The sequence below is a fragment of the Salvelinus fontinalis genome, chromosome 19, assembly GCF_029448725.1.
Source record: "Salvelinus fontinalis isolate EN_2023a chromosome 19, ASM2944872v1, whole genome shotgun sequence".
In the NCBI taxonomy this organism is placed as follows: Eukaryota; Metazoa; Chordata; class Actinopteri; order Salmoniformes; family Salmonidae; genus Salvelinus; species Salvelinus fontinalis.
The window spans coordinates 26,126,378-26,149,917 of NC_074683.1; the positions used below are offsets into that span (position 1 = coordinate 26,126,378).

The window sequence follows — 23,540 nt, forward strand, 5'->3', positions numbered from 1 at the left end:
TACGGTGATAGGTGGGATGGGCTGAATGACTGGGGGGGTAGGAATAAAGAGCTCATATTCGGTAATGTATTATTGTAATATGATTGCTGTATGTAAAAGTATCAAGTATGTAAAATGTACAGTATATATAAAGTGCGATATGTACAATTTTTGTATATGTTGCAAAAAAGCTGTAACACCAAATATTTGTGTTCTCCGAAGAGGGTGGGTGGGTTAATAAAAAATACAGTTAAAAAATAACTCATACGTTGTCCACCCCTGGACCATTCTGGAGTTATGGGATTAGCAAATGCATCCTACGCCAGTTCAGCAAAATGTGGATTATGATACGGCTTAGGTTGGAGTGCCTACTCACTGACCTGACCGCCTCAAACATGATTAGCCCTTCCGAGTCAAGGGTCATTTGAGGCACGCATTTATTTAAACCACTCCAGGAGCTTTTGTCTTAACTAATATAACATACAGTAGCAAGAAAAAGTATGTGAACCCTTTGGAAATACCTGGACTTCTGCATAAATGCCACAGCATCTCAATCGGGTTGAGGTCAGGACTCAAGGTGTATTTTCTTCTATTGAAGCCATTCTGTTGTTGATTTATTTCTGTGTTTTGGGTCGTTGTCCTGTTGCATCACCCAACTTCTGTTGAGCTTCAATTGGCGGACAGATAGCCTTACATTATCCTGCAAAATGTCTTGATAAACTAGGGAATTCATTTTTCCGTCGATGATAGCAAGCTGTCCAGGCCCTGAGGCAGTAAAGCAGCTCCAAAGCATGATGCTCCCTTCACCATACTTTACAGTTGGGATGAGGTTTTGATGTTGGTGTGCTGTGCCTTTTTTTCTCCACACACAGTGTTGTGTGTTCCTTCCAAACAACTCAAGTTTAGTTTAATCTGTCCACAGAATACTTTGTCAGTAGCGCTGTGGAACATCCAGGTGCACTTTTGCGAACTTCAGACGTGCAGCAATGTTTTCGTTTGACAGCAGTGGCTTCTTCCGTGGTGTCCTCCCATAAACACCATTCTTATTTTGTGTTTTTTATATAAACACAGCACAAAAAGAAACATCCTCTCACTTCTCAGCAAACTTAACATGTGTAAATATTTGTATGAACATGACAAGATTCAACAACTGAGACATAAACTGAACAAGTTCCACAGACATGTGACTAACAGAAATGGAATAATGTGGCCCTGAACAAAGAGGCCAAAAGTAAGTCAGTATCTGGTGTGGCCACCAGCTGCATTAAGTACTGTTTTGCATCTCCTCATGGACTGCACCAGATTTGCCAGTTATTGCTGTGAGAAGTTACCCCACTCTTCCACCAAGGCACCTGCAAGCTTCCAGACATTTCTGGGGGGGAATGGCCCTAGCCCTCACCCTCCGATCCAACAGGTCCCAGATGTGCTCAATGGGATTGAGATCCGGGCTCTTCGCTGGCCATGGCAGAACCCTGACATTCCTGTCTTGCAGGAAATCACGCACAGAATGAGCAGTATGGCTGGTGGCATTGTCATGCTGGAGGGTCATGTCAGGATGAGCCTGCAGGAAGGGTATAACATGAGGGAGGAGGATGTCTTCCCTGTAACGCATTGAGTTGAGATTGCCTGCAATGACAACAAGCTCAGTTCAATGATGCTGTGACCCTCCACCTCCAATCGATCCCGCTCCAGAGTAGAGATATCAGTGTAACGCTCATTCCTTAGACGATAAACACGAATCTAACCATTGCTGAGACAAAACCGCGACTCGTCAGTGAAGAGCACTTTTTGCCGGTCCTGTCTGGTCCAGCGATGGTGGGTTTGTGCCCATAGGTGACGTTGTTGCCGGTGATGTCTTGTGACAACCTGCCTTACAACAGGCCTACAAGCCCTCAGTCCAGCCTCTCTCAGCCTATTGCAGACAGTCTGAGCACTGATGTAGGGATTGTCTGTTTCTGGTGTAACTCGGACAGTTGTTGCCATCCTGTACCTGTCCCGCAGGTGTGATGTTCGGATGTACCAATCCTGTGCAGATGTTGTAACACGTGGCCTGCTACTGCGAGGACAATCAGCTGTCTGTCTTGTCTCCCTGTAGCGCTGTATAAGGCGTCTCACAGTACAGACATTGCCATTTATTGCCCTGGCCACATACATCTGCAGTCCTCATGTGTCCTTGCAGCATGCCCAAGGCACGTTCACGCAGATGAGCAGGGACCCTGGGCATCTTTCTTTTGGTGTTTTTCAAAGTCTGTAGAAAGGCCTCTTTAGTGTCCTAAGTTTTCATAACTGTGGCCTTAATTGCCTACCGTCTGTAAGCTGTTAGTGTCGTAACGACCGTTCCACAGGTGCATGTTCATTAAATGTTTATGATTCATTGAACAAGACATTGAAACAATGTCTAAACCCTTTACAATGAAGATCTGTTAATTTGTAAAAATCCAAATAACTTATCTTTGAAAGACATGGTCCTGAAAAAGGAACATTTATTTTTTTTGCTGAATTTAGTAGATTCGTCAACAGAGATGTTAGCATGTTCCAGAGATTTCTAAGTCTTTAGCTGACACTCTAAGATTCTTCTTTACCTCATTGAGCATTCTGCGCTGTGCTCTTGCAGTCATCTTTGCAGGACGGCCACTCCTAGCGAGAGTAGCAACAGTGCTGCACTTTCTTCATCTATAGACATTTACATTACATTTAAGTCATTTAGCAGACGCTCTTATCCAGAGCGACTTACAAATTGGACCATTTGTCTTACCGTGGACTGATGAACATCAAGGCTTTTAGAGATACTTTTGTAACCATTTCCAGCTTTATACAAGTCAACAATTCTTAATCTTGGGTCTGAGATCTCTTTTGTTAGAGGTATGGTTCACATCAGGCAATGCTTCTTGTGAATAGCAAACTCAAATTTTGTGAGTTTTTTATATTTGTTTTATAGGGCAGAGCAGCTCTAGCCAGCATCTCCAATCTCGTCTCAATGATTGTACTCCAGGTTAGCTAACTCCTGACTCCAATTAGCTTTTGGAGAGGTCATTAGCCTTGGGGTTCACATACTTTTTCCAACCTACACTGTGAATGTTTAAATGATGTATTCAATATAGACAAGAAAAATACATAAATGTGTGTGTTATTAGTTGAAGCAGACTGGGTTTGTCTGTTGTTGTGACTAAGATGGAGATCAAATTTAATTTTATGACCAATTTATGCGTAAATCCAGGTATTTCCAAAGGGTTCACATACTTTTTATTGCCACTGTATTTCATTTAGCAGTCACTTTTATCCAAAGCGACGTAGTCGTGTGCTTACATTTTATGTATGGGTGGTCCCGGGAATCGAACCCACTACTCTGGTGTTACAAGGGCCATTCTCTTCCAACTGAGCACAAAGGACGACCTCTATTTCATGTTACTCACCTTTTAAGCTTGGCCTCACCTTTTAAGCTTGGCCTTCTTGCAAAAGACATTCTCAATGAGACTAACCGAGGTTAAATGGAATGATAGGAAACCGCCCTCGACGCACATGCGATCCACATGCCTGCGTTGGGATCCAATTCCGGACACACCGGTCTTCCTTCTCTCTCCCTGCTTAATCCATCTATCCCTATCAATAAAATATGTATTTAAAAAAGGATGCTCAACTGGTAGGCCTATAGAAAGGTTGGATGATGTTGGTCTTGAGTACTGTACTTTGATGATGTTATTATTATGTCCATGTGATTTTCAGTAATGCAAGGTATTTCAAGTCTTACTTGTAGATTCAGGGCTCACCTGTAAAGGACACCTGGGTCACAATGTGACTTTCCTGTTTAAATACAGGTTAAATAACTAAAATTAACTAAAAATGATATTCTGTGTATCGGATTTCCAGCAATGCAAGGTGTGCAGCGAGACAGGGAGGTCGTGTGGCTCGGCAGGGCCTCCGGACGGGAAGGGGGTGGAAGGGGCTGATTTTGTCCTCTACGTCAGCGGGGTGACTACAGAACGCTGTGGACAGGAGAACATTGTGGCCTATGCTGCATACTGTCAGCTGGAGTCTGAGCTAGACAGGTAAGCCTGCAACCCTATACACCTTTTATTAGGGGTGTAACGGTACATCTTTATTAGGAATGTCAAATCAGATTTTATTGGCCACATACACATGGTTAGCAGATGTTATTGCGAGTGTAGCGAAATGCTTATGTATGTAATGGTACACGTATTCGTTCCCGAACTATTCGGAACGGGAACCTCGGTTCGGTCCACAATGTGAACCTGAATAAATACATTAACTCCTAAGGCCGCAGAAATCTAATTAGCATAATAAAAAATCACCGTAACAATCTGTCAGTTTAAACTAGAGATGTCAGCTTTTTTGCATCCACCTTTGAAAGAGCAGTGTTTGTCAGATCATGAGCCATCCCGAATATCGTCTGTAGCGTCCGAACGGTTTGGCCTACAAACTATTATGACCCATCTATGGAAAGATGACTCTCACGAACACGTTTTGCTCTACAAACCCCACAAGTGTCTTGGGACTCGTCTGAAGTTGCAGCCGATCTGCCAACTTCTGTCTGTGGTGTGCCAACAGTTTGGGCTACACATGACCTCTCTGTGTAAAGGTGAGACTCTTGCTTTGCTCTAGGACGCTCACAAGACTCGTCTGAAGGTCCCCCGGTACCAGTCAAAAAGAAATATGGAATTATTAACAGAGACTGTTTAGTGACAAAAAATAAGGGGTTAAATACATGTAAAATAAATATTTTCCTAGTTTCCTAGATATTTCTGATATCTCTCAGATATACAGTGCCTTCGGAAAGTATTCAGACCCCTTGACTTTTTCCACATTCTGTTACTTTACAGCCTTATTCTAAAATGTATAAAATATTCACAATACGCAATAATGACAAAGCAAAAACAGGTCTGGAGGTCCTCTGTGGAGATGGGAGAACCTTCCAGAAGGACAACTATCTCTGCATCACTCCACCAATCAGGCCTTTGTGGTAGAGTGGCCAGACGGAAGCCACTCCTCAGTAAAAAGCATGACAGACAGCCCGGTTGGAGTTTATCTAAAGGACTCTGACCATGAGCAACAAGATTCTCTGGTCTGATGAAACCAAGATTGAACTCTGGCCTGAATGCCAGCGTCACGTCTGGAGGAAACCTGGCACCATCCCTACGGTGAAGCATGGTGGTGGCAGCATCATGCTGTGGAGATGTTTTTCAGGAGCAGGGACTGGGAGACTAGTCAGGATCGAGGGAAAGATGAACCAAGCAAAGTACGGAGATCCTTGATGAAAATCGTCTCCAGATATTTTCTTTTGATACTTCAATTTTTTTTCTTTTCTTATACCCCCCTTTCCTTGACATAGGCAGGGCTTAGACTGTTTACTGGCAAAAATAAGCAGTTCAATTCATGTAAAAAATATATTAACTCAGCAAAAAAATAAATGTCCCTTTTTCAGGACCCTGTCTTTTCAAAGATAATTCGGAATAATCCAAATAACTTCACAGATCTTCATTTTTAAAGGGTTTAAACACTATTTCCCATGCTTGTTCAATGAAGATGCTAAACTACAGGACTATTTTGCTATCACAGACTGGAACATGTTCCGGGATTCTTCCGATGACATTGAGGAATACACCACATCAGTCACTGGCTTTATGAATAAGTTCATCGAGGACGACGTCCCCACAGTGACTGTACGTACATACCCCAACCAGAAGCTATGGATTACAGGCAACATTCGCACTGAGCTAAAGGGTAGAGCTGCCGCTTTCAAGGTGCGGGACTCTAACCCGGACGCTTACAAGAAATCCCGCTATGCCCTGCGACGAACCATCAAACAGGCATAGCGTCAATACAGGGCGAAGATTGAATCATACTACACCGGCTCCGACGCTCGTCGAATGTGACAGGGCTTGCAAACTATTACAGACTACAAAGGGAAGCACAGCTAAATCACTTCTACGCTCGCTTCGAGGCAAGCAACACTGAAGCTCTCCGTAGCCGACGTGAGTAAGACCTTTAAACAGGTCAACATACACAAGGCTGCGGGGACAGACGGATTACCAGGACGTGTGCTCCGGGCATGTGCTGACCAACTGGCAGGTGTCTTCACTGACATTTTCAACATGTCCCTGATTGAGCCTGTAATACCAACATGTTTCAAGCAGACCACCATAGTCCCTGGGCCCAAGAACACAAAGGCAACCTGCCTAAATGACTACAGACCTGTAGCACTCACGTCCGTAGCCATGAAATGCTTTGAAAGGCTGGTAATGGCTCACATCAACACCATTATTCCAGGAACCCGAGACTCACTCCAATTTGCATACCGCCCAAACAGATCCACAGATGATGCAATCTCTATTGCACTCCATACTGCCCTTTCCCACCTGGACAAAAGGAACACCTATGTGAGAATGCTATTCATTGACGACAGCTCAGCGTTCAACACCATAGTACCCTCAAAGCTCATCACTAAGCTAAGGATCCTGGGACTAAGCCCCTCCCTCTGCAACTGGTTCCTGGACTTCCTGACGAGCCGTCAGGTGGTAAGGATAGGAAGCCACACATCTGCCATGCTGATCCTCAACACTGGAGCTTCCCAGGGGTGCGTGCTCAGTCCCCTCCTGTACTCCCTGTTCACCCACAACTGCGTGGCCAGGCACATCTCCAACACCATCATTAAGTTTTCAGACGACACAACAGTGGTAGGCCCGATCACCGACGACGACGAGACAGCCTATAGGGAGGAGTTCAGAGACCTGGCCGGGTGGTGCCAGCATAACAACCTATCCCTCAACGTAATCAAGACTAAGGAGATGATTGTGGACTACAGGAAAAGGAGGACCGAGCACGCCCCCATTCTCATCGACGGGGCTGTAGTGGAGCAGGTTGAGAGCTTCAAGTTCCTTGGTATCTACATCAACAACAAACTAGAATGGTCCAAACACATCAAGACAGTCGTGAAGAGGGCACGACAAAGCCTATTCCTCCTCAGGAAACTAAAAAGATTTGGCATGGGTCCTCAGATCCTCAAAAGGTTCTACAGCTGCAACATCAAGAGCATCCTGACAGGTTGCATCACTGCCTGTTACGGCAATTGCTTGGCCTCCGACAGTAAGGCACTTCAGAGGGTAGTGCGTATGGCCCAGTACATCACTGGGGCAAAGCTGCCTGCCATCCAGGACATCTACACCAGGCGGTGTCAGAGGAAGGCTCTAAAAGTTGTCAAAGACCCCAGCCACCCCAGTCATAGACTGTTCTCTCTACTACCGCATGGCAAGCGGTACTGGAGTGCCAAGTCTAGGACAAAAAGGCTTCTCAACAGTTTTTACCCCCAAGCCATAAGACTCCTGAACAGGTAATCAAATGGCTACCCGGACTATTTGCATTGTGTACCCCCCCCCCCGCACATTGGCTAACTGGGCTATCTGCATTGTGTCCCGCCAACCGCTCTTTTTACGCTCCTGCTACTCTCTGTTCATCATATATGCATAGTCACTTTAACCATACCTACATGTACATACTACCTCAATAAGCCTGACTAACCAGTGTCTGTATATAGCCTTGCTGCTGTTATTTTCTTGTCTTTTTACTGTTGTTTTATTTCTTTACTTACACACACACCTTTTCGCACTATTGGTTAGAGCCTGTAAGTAAGCATTTCACTGTAAGGTGAAAGGTACCTGTAAGGTACCTGTTGTATTCGGCGCACGTGACAAATACATTTGAATTACTGAACATGCACCTGTGGAACGGTCGTTAAGACACTAACAGCTTACAGACGGTAGGCATTTAAGGTCACAGTTATGAAAACTTAGGACACTAAAGCCTTTCAACTGACTCTGGAAAAACACCAAAAGAAAGATGCCCAGGGTCCCTGCTCATCTGCGTGAACATGCTGCAAGGAGGGATGAGGACTGCAGATGTGGCCAGGGCAATAACTGGCAATGTCCGTACTGTGAGACACCTAAGACAGTGCTACAGGGAGACAGGATGGACAGCTGTTCGTCCTCGCAGTAGCAGACCACATGTAACAACACATGCACAGGATCGGTACATCTGAACATCACACCTGCGGGACAAGTACAGGATGGCAACAACTGCCAACGTTACACCAGGAACACACAATCCCTCCATCAGTGCACAGACTGTCTGCAATAGGCTGAGAGCGGCTGTACTGAGGGCTTGTAGGCCTGTTGTAAGGCAGGTCTTCACCAGACATCACCGGCAACAACACCTATGGGCACAAACCCACCATCTCTGGACAAGACAGGACTGGCAAAAAGTGCTCTTCACCGACGAGTCGCGGTTTTGTCTCAGCAGGGGTGATGGTCGCATTCACATTTATCGTTGAAGGAATGAGCATTACACCAAGGCCTGTACTCCGGAGCGGGATCGATTTGGAGGTGGAGGTCTGGGGTGGTGTGTCACAGCATCATCGGACTGAGCTTGTGGTCATTGCAGGCAATGTCAACTCTGTACGTTACAGGGAAGACATCCTCCTCCCTCATGTGGTACCCTTCCAGCAGGCTCATCCTGACATGACCCTCCAGCATGACAATGCCACCAGCCATACTGCTCATTCCTGCAAGACAGGAATGTTAGTGTTCTGGGCTCTTCGCTAGCCATGACAGATCTCAATCCCATTGAGCACGTCTGGGACCTGTTGGATCGGAGGGTGAGGGCTAGGGCCATTCCCCCCCAGAAATATCCGGGAACTTGCAGGTGCCTTGGTGGAAGAGTGGGGTAACATCTCAAAGCAAAAACTGGCAAATCTGGTGCAGTCTATGAGCAGATGCACTGCAGTACTTAATGCAGCTGGTGGCCACACCAGCTACTGTTACTTTTGATTTTGACACCCCCCCCCCCCACCCCCCTTTTTTTCAGGGCCACATTATTCCATTTCTGTTAGTCACATGTCTGTGGAACTTGTTCAGTTCATGTCTGTTGTTGAATCTTGTTATGTTCATACAAATATTTACACATGTTAAGTTTGCTGAAAATAAATGCAGTTGACAGTGAGAGGACATTTCTTTTTTTACTGAGTTTAAATGCAGTACCAGTCAAAAGTTTGTACACACCTACTCATTCGAGAGTTTTTATTTTTACAATTGTATACATTGTAGAATAACAGTGAAGACATCAGAACTATAAAATAACACATATGGAAATACAGTTGAAGTCGGAAGTTTACATACACCTCAACCAAATGCATTTAAACTCAGTTTTTCACAATTGCTGTTAATTAATCCTACTTAAAATGCCCTGTCTTAGGTCATGTAGGATCACCACTTTATTTTAAGACTGTGAAATGTCAGAATAATAGTAGAGAGAATTATTTATTTCAGATTTTATTTCTTTCATCACATTCCCAGTGGGTCAGAAGATTACATACACTCAATTTGTATTTGGTATCATTGCCTTTAAATTGTTTAACTTGAGTCAAACGTTTCAGGTAGCCTTCCACAAGCTTCCCACAATAAGTTGGGTGAATATTGGCCCATTCCTCCTGACAGAGCTGGTGTAACTGAGTCAGGTTTGTAGGCCTCCTTGCTCGCACACGCTTTTTCAGTTCTGCCCACAAATTTTCTATAGGCTTGAGGTCAGGGCTTTGTGATGGCCACTCCAATACCTTGACTTTGTTGTCCTTAAGCCATTTTGCCACAACTTTGGAAGTATGCTTGGGGTCATTGTCCATTTGGAAGAGCCATTTGCGACCAAGCTTTAACTTCCTGACTGATGTCTTGAGATGTTGCTTCAGTATAACCACATAATTTTCCTCCCTCATGCTGCAAAGCACCCCCACAACATGATGATACCCCCGTGCTTCACAGTTGGGGTGGTGTTCTTCGGCTTGCAAGCTTCGCCCTTTTCCTCCAAACATAACAATGGTCATTATGGCCAAACAGTTCTATTTTTGTTTCATCAGACCAGAGGACATTTCTCCAAAAAGTACGATCTTTGTTCCCATGTGCAGTTGCAAACCGTAGTCTGGCTTTTTTATGGCGGTTTTGGAGCAGTGACATCTTCCTTGCTGAGCGGCCTTTCAGGTTATGTCGATATAGGACTCATTTTACTGTGGCTCGAGATACTTTTGTAACCGTTTCCTCCAGCATCTTCACAAGGTCCTTTGCTGTTGTTCTGGGATTGATTTGCACTTTTCGCACCAAATTACGTTAATCTATAGGAGACAGAATGCGTCTCCTTCCTGAGTGGTATGACGGCTGCGTGGTCATATGGTGTTTATACTTGCGTACTATTGTTTGTACAGATGAACGTGGTACCTTCAGGTGTTTGGAAATTGCTTCCAAGGATGAACCAGACTTGTGGAGGTCTACCATTTTTTTTTCTGAGGTCTTGTCTGAATTCTTTTGATTTTCCATAATGTCAAGCAAAGAGGCACTGAGTTTGAAGGTAGGCCTTGAAATACATCCACAGGTACACCTCCAATTGACTCAAATTATGTCAATTAGCATATGAAGCTTCTAAAGCCATGACATAATTTTCTGGAATTTTCCAAGCTGTTTAAAGGCACAGTCAACTTAGTGTATGTAAACTTCTGACCCACTGGAATTGTGATACAGTGAAATAATCTGTCTGTAAACAATTGTTGGAAAAATGACTTGTGTCATGCACAAAGTAGATGTCCTAACTGACTTGCCAAAACTATAATTCTCTGCAGAGGTAACGCTGGGTCTTCCTTTCCTGAGGCGGTCCTCATGAGAGCTAGATTCATCATAGCGCTTGATGGTTTTTGCGACTGCACTTGAAGAATTGACATTTTCTGGATTGACTGGCCTTCGTGTCTTAAAGTAATGATGGACTGTTATTTCTCTTTGCTTATTTGAGCTGTTCTTGACAATATTGACTTGGTCTTTTACGAAATAGGGCTATCTTATGTGTACGACCCCTTCCTTGTCACATCAATGTCATGACTCTCTCCTTGGTGAGGAGTGATCAGCTTGGCATAGGGCTGACAGCTTGGCACAGGGCTGACAGATTGCCAGACCCCCTCCCCCCGCTTCTCTCCCACTAGAGAGGAAGGGGGGAGTTGGGATGGTTTTATGACTTAACGCCGGTCGTAAAGTTTCTCTCTCTTGCCCTGCAGTATTGAACAAAGGAATGTGCTGTGTGTAGAGACTCTTGCCAAAACTTCAACATTAACAAACGGACACTGGGACAATATGTTTCAACATTCAAACGTTGGGGATGATGAGGGATGGAATATAGAAAATGTATGTCTATTTTGTGATGTCATTAAAATTATCAGAAAGCCTATGTAACAAGATAACTGTGACTCTGAAAGTGGACACATGCTATTTATCAGGTTTACATCTAAATGTTGTATAAGATAAATGATTAAGAATACTTTTGAAAAGATAGAAATGTGATTTTAGCCTTCTAAATGAGATGGCTTTTCATATAAACCTGGGCTCATTTAATAACCACGCCCACGTGAACATAGACATTGTGTCAACAGGACGGAACGCCGTCCAAGGCCAGAGTGCTTAAAAGGACTTTAAATACAGACCAGAGAATGTGAGGACATGGTCCACACGTTGAGATGGTTAAATCTCCAAGACTAGAAAATGGTAAGACCCTCTGAAACTCTCGACGAATGAAAAAGATGAAGACTAGACCAAAACATGCACCGTCTGCAGCTCTGCATGTAAAGTAGTCTAGGACAATTGACCAAAGACGGGAGAGGAGAATAGATCCCCCATCACCACCGGGTGGTACACCTCTGATATATTTATTCTAACGAACACTCCAAGACAAAGTTGCATACAACTAAGGACATTGTGACTTCTGGTGGACATCCAGAAACTTACATCGAACTACTCGCCATAGACTGATTGAGTGGTTTCAAAAGAGAGACATCTACGCATAAATATATGTTGCATTTCTAATCTGAATGAGCGGTTATGGGGCTAAATATTCTGACTACGGTGAGCGTAGTTTCCAAACCGTGTATGTGTTTTTATGTATTTCTGTGTGATTTAGTTAGTTAGTAAATACACTTAATTATTTATCGCTGATTCATCACTTAAATTAGGGTTTGTGTAGATTTACATGGTCAACGACGTTCAGAATGAGACTGATATGAGGAAATAATGGACTTATTGATGTAAGAGCTATTTTGATCATCTTTATAGTTTAAGTTGGGAGGATAGTAACTCTATCCTAACTCTATACTAAACAACTTTTCCCGTGTTGCCCCAAATTCCTAATGAGTTAATTGTGGATCATTAATGTGATTACTGCCGTTTATCAAATAATTACCTACGACGTTTAATTAGTCACATCACGTCATCACAATTGATTGGCTCAAAAGCATTAAGAAGGAAAACAATTCCACAAGGCACACCTGTTACTTGAAATGCATTACAGGTGACTTCCTCGTGAAGCTGGTTATGAGAATGCTAGGTATGAGAATGCTAGGTGTGCGAAGCTGTCAAGGCAAAGGGTGGCTAGGTTGAAGAATATAAAATATATTTGGATTTGGTTAACTTTTTTGGGTTACTACATGATTCCATGTGTGTTATTTCATTGTTTTGATGTCTTCACTATTATTCTACAATGTAGCAAACAGTAAAAATAAAGAGAACCCTTGAATGAGTAGGTGTGTCCAAACTTTTGATGTATATGTTTGTATATGTTTTTGATACGTCAAGGGGTCTTAATTCCAAATAAAATAGCTAAATTATCCTTGGTATGATCTTATTAAAGCAATTCCATGTAGTTTAGTAGTCCTCCATTTAAATCTCCAGTTGGAAGCAAAAATGTTCCCCAAGTAGATTACAACGGCGATGGACAGAGAGTTGTGGATAAAAAGATAACAGTATGTCCCAACTCTAAACGACAACAGCATATGCAGCTGCCAACACCTCTGATATGTTGACACATTTTTGCCGACATCACCACAGTATACCGGCGCAAGATGGAAACGCAAAGAAACAACACGTCTTCTCACCTCTGCATTCAAGCTGCCCTTGGCAGCTGATTTGACCAGGCCAAAGAAATTACAAGAGCGGTAGGTAGGTTATTTTAATATTTTTGTTTAAAGTCGCGAATCTGCGCCCATTCTCGGTAGTTGGGAATAGGGGGTTTCTTTCAGCACCTCGTGAAAGTGCTCGAGTCACATTACGATCTTCCTTGCACACATTTTAAAAAACGGGTAGTAACCGCTTTATGTAAGCCAACCAAAGCTGAAGTTTCAATTAATTGTCAAATCACATTACCCCGGAGTGGAAGCCGTACCACGCTACAGACACGCCCTCTTTTATGAGCGAGCATCTGGCACTGAAAGAGACAGTGTCATGGTGCGTTCGTAACCAAGTGGGAAGTGGGAATTTACCACATACAACTGTGGAAAATCCACTTGATCGGATCTCAAACTGGTAATTACTAGTGGAGAACCCGTCTATCACCCTGAGCACCCACTTCTCCCACATGGTAACCTCTGACGTCACCTACTAAGGAAATGGCCTCTAACAGCATTTTCAACCATTACTGTAAATGCAACAAGAAAACATTATTTAAAAGAAACAATCTATTCATGTCGTTTTTTAACTATATTTTGTTTTATAAGTATGATAGCTGTACTTTTAGTTTTTGGTTGCCACAGCTTGTTGGCCATTAGCCAATCAGCGTTTCTAAACGAGTTTAAATCACGCAAATGAATCCAAGTAGTATTTACGAATTCATAACTGGACAATTCCCACCTTCCACATGGTTACAAACGCAGCATCAGAGTCAACTTGAAAGGCGCAACATAACAATTTGGTCACAACAGACAATGCATGGAACATTGTGAATCCTCAACATTGTAAATAGCATTTAATATTCCTGCTGTATAGAAACTGAACAATGGGTTTGGGGAACCATTGCACCCCTACTCTTTATACACACCTGGTTATATACACCCTTAGAATATATTTTAGAATGGCAGCATTTTAGGATATTTCAGATTATCTAGGTAGTGATTGGGTCTGGTAGGTGACATGGTAGTTATTGGCCCCTGAATAGGTATTTTAACCCAATGACATCATAATAATGTCAGTTTCACTCTCTTTACCTTTTCAGGCCCATTGCTGGATATGCCAACCTGTGCCCCAATATGATATCCACCCAACCTCAGGAGTTTGAGAGCATGCTGTCAACCGTCAAACACGAAATCATACATGCATTGGTGGGTGCATTGGAATCTACTTTATATTCCTATTGGGGCAAAGCTAGTCATGAATTACTTAAATAAATACGATAATCAATCGAACCTGTCCAACACAGATTTCATTATTGATTGAGTAATGCAATCTTTACGTATCTGTCCAAAAGGGTTTTTCAGCAGGGCTGTTTGCATTTTATCATGATTATAATGGCAAGCCATTGACACCTCGGTTTGCAAGTGGACTACCAGCATTCAACGAGAGGTATGTATACTTCATAATTTTCGTCTGCTGTCAGACTTTGTTTTTATAATCATGCTGTTTGTAATAACCAGTAGGCTTAGATGATATTGTAATTGTTTTTCTGTTGTGCATTGTATTTTCTCATTCATTTTGTTAACATTTAAGACTATTTTTGCTTTCTATTATAGTTTAGGTCTGTATCAATGGAGTGATGCAGTGATTCGTAGAGTGAATCGATTATGGGACATCCGTGGTGGAGTGATGGTCCGTCATGAAGTGCATCTTCTAGTGACGCCTCGTGTTGTGGTAAGAATCCTCGTTTTAACCTCCTCACCATTGAAATATGTATTTACATGCATTTGTCATGGGTAGATACAGCATGTCCCCTTTGTAGAGGCTATGCCGGGCTGTTCTGTGTGGTGTTATGCTATTTTGTTCTGTTGTGCTGCGCTGCCCTGTACTGTCCTGTCCTGTAATGTGGTTAATGTTTATGTCCTGTATCCCTGCATGTGTTGGCAGGAGGAAGCGAGGAGACACTTTGGCTGTCCCATTCTGGAGGGTATGGAGCTGGAGAACCAGGGAGGGATGGGTACTGAGCTGAACCACTGGGAGAAGAGGCTACTAGAGGTAAAAGGAGGGCTGAAAATTGAGGGCATTGTACTGTGCTTAGTTTTTACTGTTCTCTGAAATGATTCCTTTCTGTACAATATGTGTAGCCTACGTTTGTGGTGTATCTTTACTCAGCCTAGTAGAACTGATGTCTGTAATGGAATTCCTGATATAGACCTAACCACACCATACCCTTTCACTCAGTTTCATAGTCTGTATAACTATTGTGAATTCTGTATTTCTTATTTAGCTATAGTTCACTACTCATCATCAGCATTTATATGCTCATATAGGTTCATTATTAATCTATATATGATACTTGGATGATTCTCCTGTTTGTATTGATAACAGAACGAAGCAATGACTGGATCGCACACACAAAACAGAGTGTTTTCTAGGATCACCTTGGCCATCATGGAAGACACAGGGTAAGGTTGCTGACTGTTTCCAGAAAATAGATGGAATACAAGAAAATAATGACTTTTACATTTGATGTAATTTCAAGAGCTTTGACTATTAAACAACTTGGCTCTTTTTTTCTTGAGCATTGGCATGATTGAACGTTTTTGACTTTGACATATGATTTGTATTGAAGTTCAAGAGTTTACCTCACTTGATGTACAATGTGTTCGGGTCATCTTTGTCTCCTATGTAGTTGGTACAGAGCCAACTACAGCATGGCAGAGAGGCTGGACTGGGGCAAGGGCCTGGGCTGTGACTTTGTGATGAAAAGCTGTAAGTTCTGGATTGAAAGGCAACGTCAGAGGTAAGGAGGTATCTAATCAGAGTTAAGGTTTCTTATTGTACACAACAGGCTGAAACATCTAAACGTCTAGTCACATGGCATGCCTCTAAACAAATTTAAAATAGCACCAGACATATGTCAACATTTCTGTCAACACAAACATCAAGCCTTAGAAACTCTATTAGAAATTGTAACAAACTGTAAAAAAATAAATAAAATAAAAACACAATAAAAACATTTAAATGACAAACTGTGGCTCTACCTGATCCAACCCTCGGTGTGTTATTGTTTTTCAGTCGTAAAGTGGTGACCCCTTACTGTGACACGGTGCGGGCCACACCCCTCCAGCTAACCTGCAGGCAGGACCAGCTGGCTGTGGCTGTCTGCAACCTGCAGAAGTACCCTCAGGACCTACCCCTGGACTACCAGGTAAAATAATAGTCTCACAATGCCATCCTTCAAAGTCACGAAGTCTAGAAATCGAGGCTATAACAATACACCCAGTGATAACCACATGATGCTAGCAAGAGTCTGTGTCAGAAACTTATTGGACCACTACAGAGGATTAGAAGACAAACATAAATATTGCAAGTGTATGACACTCAACGATTTACTAAACACTTGCAAACAAAAAAAGGCAACAAAAACGAACAAAACACACATTTAAAATTGTCTTTATTTAAGATGTTGTTGACTACTTGTGACCTGCATAGTCCATACAGTAAATCTTGTCCACTTCCCCTCCTGCAGTACTTTGACCATATCCCTGATGTCTCTGTGAGGGACATTGCCTCCTACGGTGGAGCTGTGGAGATCGCTGACTACTGTCCCTTCAGCCAGGAGTTCAGCTGGCACCTGAGTGGAGAGTACCAACGCAACTCCTACTGCAGGGTCCAGGAGAACCAACCCGGTAATATCCATTTCCTTCTTGCATTGTTCTTGCCTCTTGGTGCCTCAGACCCCGCTGGGCCTTGGATAATGTACTCTGAGACTGTTCACTCACTAGAAGGTCTGCAAAATTCCGGAAACATTCACAACATTCCCAGGTTTTCCAGAAACCCCAGCTGGAGGATCCCCAGTTGGATGATTCCCTGTTGTTCCCTGAGTGTTCCATGTTCCCTCTCTGCTTATTCCCTCCCAATTATGGGAATCTTCCAACTGGGATTTATGGAAAACCTGAAAATTGTGTTTCTGGGAAATGTTCCGTCATTTTGCAACCCTACTTACGAGTAGGCTACCTGACACTGCTTCCAGATTGGTGGAGGAACTATGGAGCTGAGCAGTATGGTCCAGACTCTGTGTGTTTGTACCAGAAGACAGCCTTCATCATGGAGCAGTGTACCAGGCGCATGACCTACCCTGACTGGGGAAGTGGCTGTTATAAGGTAATGCAGAATAAGTAAAAAATAAAATAGATATCTCCATTTCAGCATCTCTGCAATCTATGTTTTGTCACTTTTCCATATTTTGCAAGCTACCGGTATGTACTGTGGGAGTCTTCTTAATAATGTTTACCACCTTTAAGTCTCATCCTTTTATCATATGATCTTACAGAATCACAAATTCTCAGTCTAATTTATGTGTTTTGGGTTAACAAATATCATATCATATGATAAAAGGATGAGACTGTTATAGATGTGTTATAGATGTGTGACAGGCAGATATTTAAAGTAACCCATACAAAAAACAAATACTTAAATGTTATATTGTGGTTGTTTCCAGATGTCTTGCTCTACCCAGGGTCTGACAGTATGGGTGCAGGATACTGAGTTTCAGTGTGTGCATACCGGTCAGCTGCTGAGAGTTAGTGTGCGTGTTAATGACTGGGTCTACAACGGGGTTCTCGTCTGTCCTGCCTGCTCAGACTTCTGTAGCGCCTGCCCTCCACCACAACAGCTGCCTCCCCTCAATAGTACCAGGAGAGTTCCTATTGGTGAGTTCCCATGCCTGTCTTTCCTACCTTCCATATTCATGCAAACACATATATATACTTTATATAACTAGATACATTATATAGACCTTTTGGTATTAAGGAAGTGTTTTGCCTCTCTTCCAGACCCATGCTCCAGTTCCTCGGGCTTAGTGGTAACTCTGTGGCTTCTATTGTTAAACCTCATCCCTCTGCTAGCTGGATTTATCCTGTGTGTGTGGAACTGACTGACTGACTGTGTGGCTGACTGACTGACTGGTTGGGTGACTGACTTACTGACTGCAAGGTCCTTTGCCTGGGGCTGTGTACCAGATGACACCCTATTCCCTACATAGTGCACTACTTTTGATGGGCTGACTGGGTGGGGGGGTGGGTGGGTGGCTGACTGACTGACTGAAAGGTTATCTGCCTGGGGCTGTGTCTATCAGCCCAGGTCAAAAGTAGTGCTCTATAGGGAATAGGATTTGATCCTTAGAAAATCATCAAGGAAAAGTCAGGAAAGTTGTTTAGGAAACAATCACATTAACCACATCAAAGTCAGGAAAATGTGTGATACTTTTGAACAAATGTTATGTTGATTCTTAAAACAAAATGCAGTGAAAAATGTCTATGTATTATAAATGCCTGAAAGAAGGATTTGAACCACAATACCTTATCTGTCTAGTTTAAACACATTTCTACAACCTAGAACTTATTTTAATGTTAGTTTTGGAACAGACAAGACAGTGGCCCATTGTCAATGACTGTTCATGAAATTTCTAGATATAATCAATGAAAACAATACTAACCTTCGTCCTTTGAAAGTCTGAGGATAGGAAAGGCATTGAAATGACATTTGGAAAGTCTTAATGTTCTCTATACGTTCTTTCTCTCTGAACAGTCTCCAATCCCAGTCATGGCACGGTTTGTGTCACATTAAGACAGTCCCAAATGGCATCCTATTTAAAGGGAATAGGGTGCCAATAGTGCACTATAAAGGGAATAGGGTGCCAATAGTGCACTATAAAGGGAATAGGGTGCCAATAGTGCACTATAAAGGGAATAGGGTGCCATTTGGTAAGCACACAGGGAGAACTCCAGAGTTTAGGTTCTTGATGTCCTCCTGACACACTACTTTGCCCTTTAGGGTCACTGTACTCCAGACAGTACCATCAGAATACTGGAAAGGTGTGTGCCAAGTAAGGCTACTATCAGAAAAGGGGAAAAATAAGCCATTGATTGCACTTTTCTTTATCGAATTAATGAAGGAGATGCCAGTAAGCTGTAAGCAAAATCAGAAGAAGCCATACCTCAAGAGTAGCTAGCTGATCACGGTGAGGTGCCAGTGCTTCTTTATGAATTACCACCTATTCTAAAATGAATACTTTATTCCCCTCACCGGGATTGTAAAATGAGGATGTTCAGTTTCCTAGTGTTGTCGTGCAAGGTTTGCAACATTCTCAGACCTTACAGTATATGAATCACCTACATTTTCATCAAGCCCTTTTTCAGTTAACATTTTTATGACATGTCCAATGATTCAACACTACTCAATGTAACAATGCAGTATTTCAATTCATTTTTTACAGCAGATTGTTGTTAACGTGTAGTTCTTTCCTGGTGAAAGCTCCATATCTAGTAAACTGGGATTTTTTATTTTAATTATCTTTAACTAGGCAAGTCAGTTAAGAACAAATTCTTATTTATAATGGCGGCCTACCAAAAGGCAAAAGGCCTCCAGCGGCGATGGGGGCTGGGATTAAAAAAATACAAATAAATATAGGACAAAACACACATCACGACAAGAGAGACAACACAACACTACATAAAGAGAGACCTTAGACAACAACATAGCATGGTTGCGACACATGACAACAACATGGTAGCAACACAACATGGTAGCAGCACAAAACATGGTACAAACATTATTGGGCACAGACAACAGCACAAAGGGCAAGAACGTAGAGACCACAATACATCACGCAAAGCAGCCACAACTGTCAGTAAGAGTGTCCATGGTTGAGTTTTTAAATTAAGAGATTGTGATAAAGCTGTCCAGTTTGAGTGTTTGTTGCAGCTCGTTCCAGTCGATAGCTGCAGCGAACTGAAAAGACGAGCGACCCAGGGATGTGTGTGCTTTTGGGTCCTTTAACAGAATGTGACTGGCAGAACGGGTGTTGTATGTGGAGGATGAGGGCTGCAGTAGATATCTCAGATAGGGGGAGTGAGGCCTAAGAGGGTTTTATAAATAAGCATCAACCAGTGGGTCTTGCGATGGGTATACAGAGATGACCAGTTTACAGAGGAGTATAGAGTGCAGTGATGTGTCCTATAAGGAGCATTGGTGGCAAATCTGATGGCCGAATGGTAAAGAACATCTAGCCACTCGAGAGCACCCTCAACTGCCGATCTATAAATTATGTCTCTGTAATCTAGCATGGGTAGGATGGTCATCTGAATCCGGGTTAGTTTGGCAGTAGGGGGGAAAGAGGAGACGAAACCAAGTCTAGATTTAACTTTAGCCTGCAGCTTTGATATGTGCTGAGAGAAGGATAGTGTACTGTCTAGCCATACTCCCAAGTACTTGTATGAGGTGACTACCTCAAACTCTAAACCCTTCGAGGTAGTAATCACACCAGTAGGGAGAGGGGCATTCTTCTTACCGAACCACATGACCTTTGTTTTGAAGGTGTTCAGAACAAGGTTAAGGGTAGAGAAAGCTTTTTGGACACTAAGAAAGCTTTGTTGTAGAGCATTTAACACAAAATCCGGGAAGGGGCCAGCTGAGTATATGGCTGTATCATCTGCATATAAATGGATGAGAGAGCTTCCAACTACCTGAGCTATGTTGTTGATGTAAATTGAGAAGAGCATGGGGCATAGGATTGAGCCTTGGGCTACTACCTTGGTGACAGGCAGTGGCTGAGACAGCAGATTTTCTGACTTTATACACCTCACTCTGAGGTAGTTAGCAAACCAGACCAAAGACCCCTCAGAGACATCGATACTCCTTAGCCGGCCCACAAGAATGGAATGGTCTACCGTATCAAAAGCTTTGTCCAAGTCAATAAAAATAGCAGCACAACATTGCTTAGAGTCAAGAGCAATGATGACATCATTGAAGACCTTTTAAGGGTGCAGTGACACATCAATAACCTGAGCGGAAACCAGATTGCATACCTGAGAGAATACTATAGACATCAAGAAAGCCAGTCAGTTGATTATTGACACGTTTTTTCAACACTTTCGATAAACAAAGCAAAATAGAAATAGGCCTATATCAGCTTGATCTCCCCCTTTAAGTAAAGGATGAACCTTGGCTGCCTTCCAAGCAATGGGAACCTCCCCAGAAAGGAGAGACAGGCTTGGCGATGATATGGGCAGAAACCTTAAAGAAGAAAGGGTCTAAACCATCTGACCCAGATGTATTTTTGGGATCAAGTTTCAGGAGCTCCTTTAGCACCTCGGACTCAGTGACTGCCTGCAGGGAGAAACTTTGTTGCGGGGCAGGGGGAAAAGAGGGAGAAGCATTTTGCTATTTAACTTGATTCTTGTAAGTTTTATGGTGCAGGGTATGGCTTTTATAAATACAGCACAATTAGCAGCTTTCAATTGTCCCTCTTCTCTAAGCACTATACAGAATAATGACTAATTCATTTGAGCATATATTTGGTATGAAATAATTTGGCAATTTTACATTTTTGGTTTATTTTATGTGCCAGAGGCTGGATTTTTACATGCAGTGCATTGAAAATGGTATCAAAACAATCACAAGAGATTACAAGATGACAGGACAAAAAAATCCTTATTATGCCATGTCTATCATACGTGTAGTTTAACATAGCCTAAAATCAAAGCAACAAACAGCAATCAGTAGTCTACACAGCAGTATGAACTAAATACCTTATTGCACTACAGTTAAAGAAGTGCCACTGACATGCTGTTTTATATTGTCTATGGTCCTATGTACACTGTAAAGCCCAATGTGCTGTCATTCAAATATTTTGAGGAAACCTCTTGCACTTAATATATCCAAGTACAGTTACTTAGTGATTTTGTAGTCATTACTCAAACACTGTGATCCTGGAGGGTGTCCAGACTTGAGTTGTATCAGCTTGAAAATGTTAAGTAACGCCCTAAAAAAAACCTTGACTCCAATATTATTTTCCAGTGTTCCTTGCCTTTTCGAGTGAATTGTAGCATTACCACCCATGACTAGATTTGTTAGTGACAGAGACATGGTTGTTGAATTCGTTCATTTTCAGTCCTGTGGCCTTCACCAAGTGAGTTAATAGGCGCATGTTATCACTATAATTAAACTCTATGACAATACATTACATATCTCATAAGGCCTTATTTTGAGGCCTAGCTTTACCCTAATGCAAACGCCTGAAACTCATGGTTTAAAGGCCAAATCAATCCTGCAAGTAGGATTGCAAAATGACGGTAACTGTCCCAAAATTCCCCAAAACTCCTGGTTGAAGGATTTTCACGAGTCTTTCAACCGGGATTTTTGAAAAACTTTGGAAATTTACCAGAATTTTGCAACCCTACCTGCAAGTAACCTCATGCTGGCTTGCAAAGAGAGGTGTAATTCCTATTTGATATCCAACAATTACATTATTCACCCATTCATAATGACTGCCAGGGATAAGAACAGTGTTAGGAGACTACCTAAGCCATTTAAACTAGAACAACTATTTTAGTAATAGGTGCAATAAATCTAACTAAATGATTTGGATTAGTTTAGAAAAAATGTGTTTATTTATCTTTGTGTAGCAAAAGATTAATCAATCATTCAATGTACATGCAAAGACCGATATTAAAAACAATTCCAAAATCCAACCTCCAGTTGAGCATGCTGGGGGAAAAAAGTTTTCTGTATGGTTGCAAACGGGGCCTACATCAATTATGGGAACATTTGTATTTTCTCATGATAAGGAACAAAAGTAATGTGTTGATGAGGTGGATTGAGAACACAAAATGGCTAAGAGTGGGGATGTTGGTCTATCTGTTAATTGAGATGACTACTAGAATGCTGCCTAAGGGGATAGTTTAATATTCTTTAGGGAAAAGACATTATATTATTCCGTTTTTGTTGTTTATTCCCATGCAATTGTCTGCATTAGAATGTCTTGTTTGTTTTTGTTTTCTGTCCTTTAGTTTTTTGTTACATTTCAGAGCGAAGTGAAGGACGACAGTGCTTTTATTTATGATCATGTTTACCCTTGTACGAGAGTCAATTGTATAATATGTGTGTAGAAAATGTGTTGATTTTTCCCTACCTGAAAAAAAGATGGTGTGTTTTACATCTCACTTGGTGGCAGTTTTCTGATGGTCAGTGTGAGCGAATTTGGAAAAAAATGACATTTATATGATATGTAATTTTTCTCAACATGAAGAAATGTATGTTTGTTTCAAAAAAGTACAAAGAGGAAGAACATGCACATACCTGAAATCTTTGCTTAATTTACAGTGACCAAAGATATTTCTATCCAGAAATGTAAGGTTTTCTATTGTACATAAATTAAAAGATTGCAAAAAAAAATAATCCTGTTAACTTAACTCATCAAATATATTTTACGTTGTTTTTATTGCTGTAGTGTTTTATTTCTCACTAAAAGGGCTGCTTTGTCAATTGAATCAACAAAACTAAAACAATCAGAAGAAATGATGACTGAAACTTTTATGTATTCGTACATCTGTTCATGTCATTAGTTCTTGATACACCATACAGCCAGCCTACTATTGCTGCTCTCTGGGGCCGGGATTCAATCTGATCACACTTTGTCAGCAAGGCACCTTTTAAAGACAATGTTCCCAGGTTCGCATTCACGGTTAATGCTGCATATGTGGGCTCAATCGGCCTTTAAATGGTGCATAGCTGACAAAGCACAAT

At 42.1% G+C, this 23,540-nt stretch overlaps 1 protein-coding gene across 1 annotated transcript in view; it reads left to right on the forward strand.

Annotated features, from left to right (window-relative positions):
• Nucleotides 1–23,235, forward strand: part of LOC129816557 (leishmanolysin-like peptidase) — a 30,419-nt gene extending 7,184 nt beyond the window's left edge. Inside the window, exons 6-17 of the mRNA XM_055871144.1 lie at nt 3,847–4,025; nt 14,053–14,158; nt 14,305–14,399; nt 14,567–14,684; nt 14,898–15,005; nt 15,339–15,415; nt 15,643–15,753; nt 16,029–16,161; nt 16,483–16,642; nt 16,987–17,117; nt 17,455–17,665; nt 17,789–23,235. Of these exons, the coding sequence (XP_055727119.1) occupies nt 3,847–4,025; nt 14,053–14,158; nt 14,305–14,399; nt 14,567–14,684; nt 14,898–15,005; nt 15,339–15,415; nt 15,643–15,753; nt 16,029–16,161; nt 16,483–16,642; nt 16,987–17,117; nt 17,455–17,665; nt 17,789–17,889 (1,530 nt within the window). The 3' untranslated portion in view covers nt 17,890–23,235. The remainder of the gene's footprint in view (nt 1–3,846; nt 4,026–14,052; nt 14,159–14,304; nt 14,400–14,566; nt 14,685–14,897; nt 15,006–15,338; nt 15,416–15,642; nt 15,754–16,028; nt 16,162–16,482; nt 16,643–16,986; nt 17,118–17,454; nt 17,666–17,788) is intronic.
• The last annotated feature ends 305 nt before the right edge of the window (nt 23,236–23,540 follow it).